Source organism: Telopea speciosissima, chromosome 1 (genome assembly GCF_018873765.1).
Source record: "Telopea speciosissima isolate NSW1024214 ecotype Mountain lineage chromosome 1, Tspe_v1, whole genome shotgun sequence".
NCBI classification, from domain to species: Eukaryota; Viridiplantae; Streptophyta; class Magnoliopsida; order Proteales; family Proteaceae; genus Telopea; species Telopea speciosissima.
Window position 1 is genome coordinate 25021260 of NC_057916.1, and position 8474 is coordinate 25029733.

At 37.7% G+C, this 8474-nt stretch overlaps 1 protein-coding gene across 1 annotated transcript; it reads left to right on the forward strand.

The window, feature by feature from the left end:
* The first annotated feature begins 2459 nt into the window (after nt 1-2459).
* On the forward strand, nt 2460-4461 carry LOC122646667 (IAA-amino acid hydrolase ILR1-like 4). The gene is made up of 5 exons (XM_043840258.1): nt 2460-2885; nt 2986-3111; nt 3238-3552; nt 3678-3806; nt 3890-4461. The coding sequence occupies exons 1-5, from the start codon at nt 2538-2540 to the stop codon at nt 4265-4267; spliced, it is 1296 nt and encodes a 431-aa protein (XP_043696193.1). The 5' UTR covers nt 2460-2537; the 3' UTR covers nt 4268-4461.
* Nucleotides 4462-8474: the final 4013 nt, after the last annotated feature.

Sequence of the window (8474 nt, forward strand, 5' to 3'; positions counted from 1 at the left end):
AGTAACCCACTCATGAAATCAAAAATCTCATCCATGTTGACCTTGCACTAGTGCAAGAGCCACATCGATCTCTTGCCCAAATTTTCTCTTTTGTGATAAAGAAAAGGGGGTTTAATCTCTTTGTAATCAACTTGGTTACAATCTATTGTTGTAACCTTATTTGTCCATCCCACAACATTTGATTACTTTCTTACATAGGGTTTATTTTGATATTTCACTTGGAGGCTTGGGACATCGGTTAGTGATTAAGTCCTTTACGTTGCACAAAGAGAATGGTCATCGGTCTCTTTAACGACTACTCCGGCGAGACGAAGGTGCAACGCCTCCCCACCTTCCTCAAGTTGCATTGGGTGTCACCCAACTAGAGAGAAAAGGGATTTAGATAGTTTTTCCTCTTTTCCTTCTCACCTCTGTCATCAGCCATCCTCTCTCTCCTTCTATGCCTCGGGGTTTCAACCATCATACCTTGGAATTGAAGTAAAATAATTGACAATTGAAACTTAGAAGGAAACAATCCCCTCTAGTTCCCTGCCTGGCCTAGTTCCCCAATGCCTCTAACAAGGGGGGCACAAAGACCACCCTACCCCTGCCTAAACACTCTACTCGAGTGCATTGATGCCTCAATTCAGACTAAGATAGACTCCACATGACATATGCAACACATTCAAGTTTCTTTATTAACCATGTGAGAGAGAGAGAGAGAGAGAGAGCATGGTATTATAAATGGTGAAAGGGAAGAAGAAAAAATAAATTCTTGTATAGCCTTCACCATTTATATTCTTGTAAGTCTGTGAGCAAGCAGCATAGAGGAGCATACCAATTAGGTGGGGTGCATCAAAATGGTATCATGAATGAGATGGCAGTGAAGTTATTTTACATTTGAAGGTGAGAGATAGACACAAGGATACTAGTATAGCCTTCCCAATGGCTTTGAGAACATTTTCCTTATTATGAAATTATTTCATTACTCTTCAATTCAAAGTAAAACCACATTATACTAAAGCATAGAAGAAAAAAATTATAAGACAAAAAAATCAATAAATAAATATAAAGTTGGAAAATTTTCTTTCGCCCATGGTGAACGAAGGGGAAGGTTTTCCTTCACTCACTGTGAATGCTTCATCCATAAATCAACAGTCATAATTATTTTCCTCCTATTTGTGGGAGGTCCGAAATATCTTTCATTATTCTAGACATTTATTCAAACACAATGATGGCCATCGATGATAAAATTTATGGTTTAAGGATCTTAAAATTAATTTCCATGACAATTGATTGGTGGTTAGTTGACCTCAGCACTGACTCACTTGTGGTTAGCATTTTCGCTAAGGTTAGCATTTTCCTTCTCAACGTCACATATATGAGCTCAAAACTTACTCACTGCCTTATCGAGACAAATCACCAGTGGATTTTGATTTTGGGTATAAGAGTCCGGAAATAAATAAATCCTCATAAAATAGACAATGTTACATGATCTTTTTCTTTCTTGGTCAAATAATGTTACATGATCTCGTGGTCCCTATGCCTAAACATAGGATTAGTGCATGAAATTACTATCTTATCCTCATAAAATAAAAAGTATATTTATATTGATGACCCTTCTTCACGTGCTCTCATTGGCCCTCACACTAGTGCAAGAGCCATGCGACGATGCAAAGATCTTGCCCATATAATTATTTATGAAACAGATGCAAGGATTTAGGTCACGGTATCAGTCAATTATAAAATTGATATTTTGATACCATTAATTATATATCAATTTGTATCGATTGTAACCAAGGTTTGTAATCTCTGATCGGATTGACCAATTTTGTCCGGGATCAGATTGATATCGATTGAGACTGATCCGATCCACTTGTGCGGATATTGAATATTTTACAAAAAAAAACATGGGCAAAAGTATCATATTTGACCCGAGTTTTGGCAATCCTGATCCAGTGATCCGATCCCGATACCAAGATTAAGAACCTTGATTGTAACAGACGTTTTTGCCCTGAAAAATATTGATATCAATTGTAACTAATTTACCCTCTGTTCGTACCACCGATCCGGTATCAATCAAGTATTGATAACCGTATCGGCCATAACCCTAGACAAGTGATTGGAGTGTAAGGCTCGTGATGCTCACAGTGTTACATGCCTTTCCACAAGTGTAGAGCCATGAATCATGGCTATCTCAGACTCAAGAGTGTTTTTATATCTGTATGTCATAATCGCAATTGGAACGACATTTCTTTAAAAACTCTGTGAAAAACAAATCCAAAATCAGCTCAAGAAGAAGAAGAAGGAATGCTGTAAGAGCAGGGTTTCAAGAATCTGAATCGGTGTAAAGGGCAAGGGACCCACGTCAGTCGCCACGGGGCCATTGAGAGTAACGATTTCCAACGCGTTCATAGCTGGGGACACGGGTAGGTCTGCCACGGCGTCACCAGTGTTGGAATTATTCGTTCGTTAATGGCCTTTTCATTTTTTTTATTCCTTCTGCTCTCCATTAAAATGGAAGAAGGGACTGGTTGCACCCACTTCTTCTCATTACAATGGGGTTTCTCCCTCAAGTTCTGTTGTTCTCCGCTTTAATTCTTCACTCATGGGCACTCGAAAGCGAACCTGGATTGGAAATGAAGCTCCTCAGCCAGGAACTGTTGGAATCGGCAAGGGAGACTCAGTTCCTGAATTGGTTGAAAGGGGTTCGAAGGACAATCCACCAGTACCCAGAGATCGGCTTCCAGGAGCATAAAACTAGTGAATTCATCAGGTCAGAGCTCGAAAAGCTCGGAATCGAATACTCATGGCCAGTGGCGAAAACAGGGGTGGTAGCATCTATCGGATCTGGTGAGCACCCTTGGTTCGGTCTCAGAGCAGACATGGATGCCCTTCCATTACAGGTTTGTCTCAATCGCTTCCTTAATTTGTTCCTAATTTATCAAATACTTCCCCGAACTGTGTGTGATTAAATGAAACCATGATCATCATACTCATTTGCAGGAATTGACAGAGTGGGAGTACAAGAGCAAGATTGATGGTAAGATGCACGCCTGCGGCCACGATGCCCATGTCACCATGCTCATCGGTGCCGCTAAGTTGCTCCAAAGTCGAAAACATCAATTGAAGGTAAACTTAAAAATTGAAATTGAAGCTTAATTGAATTGGGTATTCCTCCCCCCTCCTCTTTATGTATTCAGAACTCAACTCAATCTGATCTAATTTTTTCTGTTAATGCTATTTTGAACTTGGAAGGGCACCGTCAAACTTGTTTTCCAACCAGCAGAGGAGGGTTTAGGAGGTGCTTATCATATCTTACAAGAAGGCGTTCTTGACAACATTCAATCTATCTTTGGGTTGCACGTCGCACCCGAGTTGCCTACTGGAACCATTGGTTCGAGACCTGGTCCAATAATGGCCGCCTCCGGCCGCTTCTTGGCTGTAATTTTCGGAAAAGGTGGTCACGCGGCAGCTCCTCACAAAACTAGAGACCCAATTCTTGCGGCGTCCCTTGCGATCCAATCGCTGCAACAAATCGTTTCTCGAGAGATAGATCCTCTTGAAAGTGGGGTAATTATCCTCCCCTCCTCTTTCTCTGCTCAAGGGATTTTTGTTTTTCTGAATCTTTATCAAAGGCAACTTGAATCAAATATATTCAAATGAACGTTCTTACTCGTTTGTTTCCAACACTATAGGTAGTCTCAATCGGATTTATACAGGGCGGCCAAGCAGAAAATGTTATCCCAGAGATTGTGAGTTTTGGAGGAACTTTCAGGAGCATGAGCACTGAAGGTATCTCTCGCCTTCGGAATCGAATCAAAGAGGTACCCAATTTCTGATTTTGCATTGTTTGTTAAATTGAGTTAGAAAGATCCTTTCTGCTTAAAAAAAATGTTATTTTTGTTAGATCATAGAGATGCAGGCAGAAGTACATCAGTGTAAGGCTACTGTGGATTTCATGGACAAGAAACTCATTCCATATCCACCAAATGTGAATGATGAGGCAGCATACGAGCACGCGAGGAGGGTTGGGCAGAACCTACTTGGGGAAGCCAATGTGAACTTGAGTCCCATGATGATGGGTGCGGAGGACTTCAGCTTCTATTCTCAGAAGATGACTACTGCATTTTTCTTCATTGGAATAAACAATGACACTCAAAAGCCATATCAACCACTGCACTCCCAACACTTCGTTCTTGATGAGGAGGTCCTCCCCATTGGAGCAGCTCTCCATGCTGCTGTTGCTATGACTTATTTAGACAGCCAAGCTCAAGTTATTGGTTAAGATGTCTATGTTGAAAAGGGAGAGAGCAAAAGTTGTTACTTGTCTTCAAGTATCAAATACAAAGCGGGTACAGATCAGTTAGGGTCCCTCCCAGAAGAAGAGATTTATGATCAGCTATAAGGGAATCTGTGAGTCTGGAACAATACAACACACAAATAGAATAATAACTCTCCTTGTATATCAAGTATCTGAAATGCAATCCAAGTCTCTGACACTTTCCAAACTATGTTTCTGTTAATTTGCATTCATATTCTGATTATGTTTCAACGTTAAAAATGCAAAACTCGTTTTTGCACATCCTAAATTGAAAAGGAACCTTAACATGTCTCCAATGGTAAATGCAAACATTATGCAGTTTATGTGGATAATTGAGTCTGAATGCCTACACCATAGAAATGGTTTGTTCTGGTTTTAACAAAATAGATGTTTCTTATTTTAGTATAATATGACCACCTCATTACATATATACACGACCATCAAATTCCGCCTAGGAAGAACATAATAAATTCAAACTACATTCTAGTTGTCGCTGCATGAAAGGATCCTATCTTTGAGTTGTCATCTTAGTGGTCAATATATTGAATCAGAACTAGGCTTAAAGAAACAATAGCCCCACTACTTATAATACATGACCATCAAATTCCACCTGGGAAGAACAGAACAAATTCAAATTACATTCTGGCTGCTAGCTACTGCATGAATGGATCCCATATCTGAGTTGTCATCTTATGGTAAATATATTTAATCAAAACTAGACCTGAAGAAACCACAACATCCTATACTTGGTCATCTACCATAAAATCCTCACAACTTGATATTACAGGTGAACAGTTTGAGATGATTGATGCATCTGAGCACCCAAAGGGAGGTGCAAAGACCATCCTACCCCTGCCCGAACACTCTGTCCGGGTGCATTGATGCCTCAATTCAGGCTAAGATAGACTCCGCATGACATATACAACAGATTCAAGTTTCAACTTTATTAACCATGAGAGAGAGAGAGAGAGATAGAGAGCATGGTACTGGAAACGATGAAAGGGAAAGAGAGAAAATAAATTCTTATATGTTATTGTGAAGGGATTCACAAGAGAGGATTCTCTGAGCACAAGCAGCATAGAGGAGCACACCAACTAGGTGGGGTGCATCAAAATGGTATTGTGCATGAAAGGGCAGCGAAGTCATTTTATATTTGAAGGTGAGAGATAGACACAAGGATGATAGTGTACCGTACCTAGTAGCTTAGAGAACTTTTAATTTCTTTATTATATAATTACCTCATGGACTCTTGAATTCAAGTAAAACTCCATTATGCTAAAGGATAGAAAAAATAAAATTACAAGACAAAAAAATAAATAAATCTAGAGTAGGAAAAAATTCTTTCACCCATGATGAACCAAGAACCTCTTTACCCCACCATAGTGAGAATCATAATTATTCACCCTACATACGAAGGGGACGGGTTTCCTTCACCCACAGTGAATGGTTCCTCCATAAATCTGCAGTCATAATTATTTTCTATTTGTGGGAGGTCTGTAATATCTTTCATTATTCTAGACATTTATCCAAACACACTGATGGCCATCGATGATAAAGTTTGTGGCTTAAGGATCTAAATTTTATTTTCCATTTTAATTGATTGGTGGTTGGTGGACCTCAACACTGACTCACTTGTGGTTGACATTTTCGTTAAGGTTAGCATTTTCCTTCTCAACATCACAGATATGAGCTCAAAACATACTCACTGCCTTATTGAGACCAGTCACCATTGGATTTTGGTTTTGGGTATAAGAGTCTGGAATAAATATATCATACTAGTATATAAAAGCATGAATGCATGCTTCGTTGCAAAACTTTCATTATACTATTTTATCCTTCTTTCTTATTTAAATATGCTCTCCTTATCTATCTTTTTTTGTCATTCTTTTTTATTTTGCTTAAATTGTTAGTACCCTTTTTATTTATTTATTTTATACTCATTCTTTCCTTTCTTTAAATCCAACTCATATATTCTATAAGAATCTTTTCCATCTTAAATTCAAAGTCATTCTCTCATATCAATCCCTAATAAAGAAAATTTTATTAAAGTAGGACACCCTACAAACATAATTTCTAAATTTTCTCCTTCAACCTCTTGAATATCTTTCATTCATTTCCTTCAACGGTCCAATCTCTCTCTCTCTCTCTCTCGTGTACAAATTAGGAGTTCTATACTTTCTATCTACAATTATAGTATTTAATTTCCAGTGTAGAAAAAAAATCTAAATATTTTATTGAATCCTCTTAATGAAAGGAAATTCAATATTAATACAGAATTCTAATTATAATTAAGGTTAATAAATAAGAAAGAAATATGAATCCTAAATTTTTTTCATTCAACCTCTTTAATCTCATTCATTCATTTTCTTTAATAGTTCAACTCTCTCTCTCTCTCTCTCTCTCTCTCTCTCTCTCTCTCTGTGCACGTTTACTAGTTTAGATAAAAATAACATAAAGAAAAAGACAATGTTACTCGTGGTCCCATTGTCTAGACACAGATGTGCACAAAATTACCTCCTTACCCTCATGAAGTAAAAGTACATCTCTATTGATGACCCTTGTTCACGTGCTCTCATTGGCCCTCACACTAGTGCAAGGGCCATGCGATGAGGCAAAGATCTTGTCCATATAATTATTTATGAAATAGATGCATGGATTTAGGTAACGGTATCAGTCAATTATAAAACTGATATTGATACCATTAATTATATATCAATTTGTATCGATTGTAACCAAGGTTCGTAATCTCTGATCAGATTGGTCAAATTTGCATAGGATCAGATCGATATCGGTTGAGACCGATCCGATCCACTTGTACGGACATTGAATTTTTTACGAAAAAAAACATGGGCAAAAGTGTCATATTTGGCCCAAGTTTTGGCGATCTGATCTCTATACCGACATTAGGAACCTTGATTGTAACAAACGTTTTTGCCCTAGAAAATTATTGATATCAATTGCAACTAATAATTACAGGGAAAAAAATTGTAATTAATTTACCCTCGGTTTGTACCCCCGATCTGGTATCAACCAAGTATTAATACCGTATCGGTCAATACAGATACAGATCGACCATAACCCCTAGACAAGTGATTGGACTATAAGGCTCTTGATGTTCACAGGGTTATCTGGGTTTAGCATTTTCCCTTCTTTATTGACTTTTTTGTTTGGGAAACATTCCCTTCTTTATTAACATTTTTGTTTGGTAAGCTACACGTCTTTTCATAAGTGTAGAGTCATGGATCATGGGAAAATTATCACCTCCAGTTTGCTGACCGGCCCAGTTTTCCAGTTCCTCTAATAGGGGGATGGTGGATCTCACCTGGACAGGGTGTTTGGGCATGGGCAGAGAGGTCATTTCAGCCCCCCTTTATTAGAGGAACTGGGGAACTGGGCCGGTCAGCAAACAGGAGGTGATAAAGATCCTGGATCATGGCTATCAGACTCAGTTTGGTTTCTCTATATGTATCAATAGGTGATTATACATGTAAAAGCCAATCACCTGTCTTATTTTTGTTATTTATAAAAAAAAAAAGAATTTTTTTGAAAACAAAATTAAAATGTGATCAACTTTAAGATATAAGTTCACCGGTTAATACGTGATGATCCAGTCTCATCCTCGGGAGTTTACCTCGTACGAAGAAAGATTTTTTATCGGATGTCTCAGAAGAGACAAAGAAGAAGAAAGATTCGATTAGTTTAAAAAATGGGATTCAGCGTGAAGAGAAGGGACTCACGTTAGTGGCCACGCAGTCAGTGAGAGAAACGTTTCCAAGTAAATAGCTGGGGAAGTAAGCCACGACGTCACTAGTGTTGGAATTATTGGTGCGTTAATAATCTCCTTTTCATTCTCTTATCAAAATAAATAAAAAGAGACAATTATCATCACTATCCTATACTTAACCTTACTAAAATTATTCTATTTTAAATTTCTTTTCTGAAACTATCCTGTTTTTAAATTTTTATATCTCTTTCTATCCTCATATTTTTTAATACCTAGATTACCCTTCCTTTTCACCTAGTAAAATGCTAAATATTTAACCTATCATTCTTCTTCTATTTTTTACTATTTTTATCATTAAATAGTAAAAAATGAAAGCATCCACCTATTTCTTCTCTCTCCCATTTTTTACTATAATCATTTTTTTTTTTTCTTCAATCATTCTATTTA

What these genes read in the sequence shown, in the direction of transcription:
- LOC122646667 (XM_043840258.1), top strand. Translation starts at nt 2,538, where the DNA reads ATGGGGTTTCTCCCTCAAGTTCTGTTGTTCTCCGCTTTAATTCTTCAC. An exon ending in TAGATCCTCTTGAAAGTGGG is followed by an intron (nt 3,553 to 3,677) that starts GTAATTATCCTC and finishes CCAACACTATAG; the next exon opens with GTAGTCTCAATCGGATTTAT. An exon ending in TTCGGAATCGAATCAAAGAG is followed by an intron (nt 3,807 to 3,889) that starts GTACCCAATTTC and finishes TATTTTTGTTAG; the next exon opens with ATCATAGAGATGCAGGCAGA.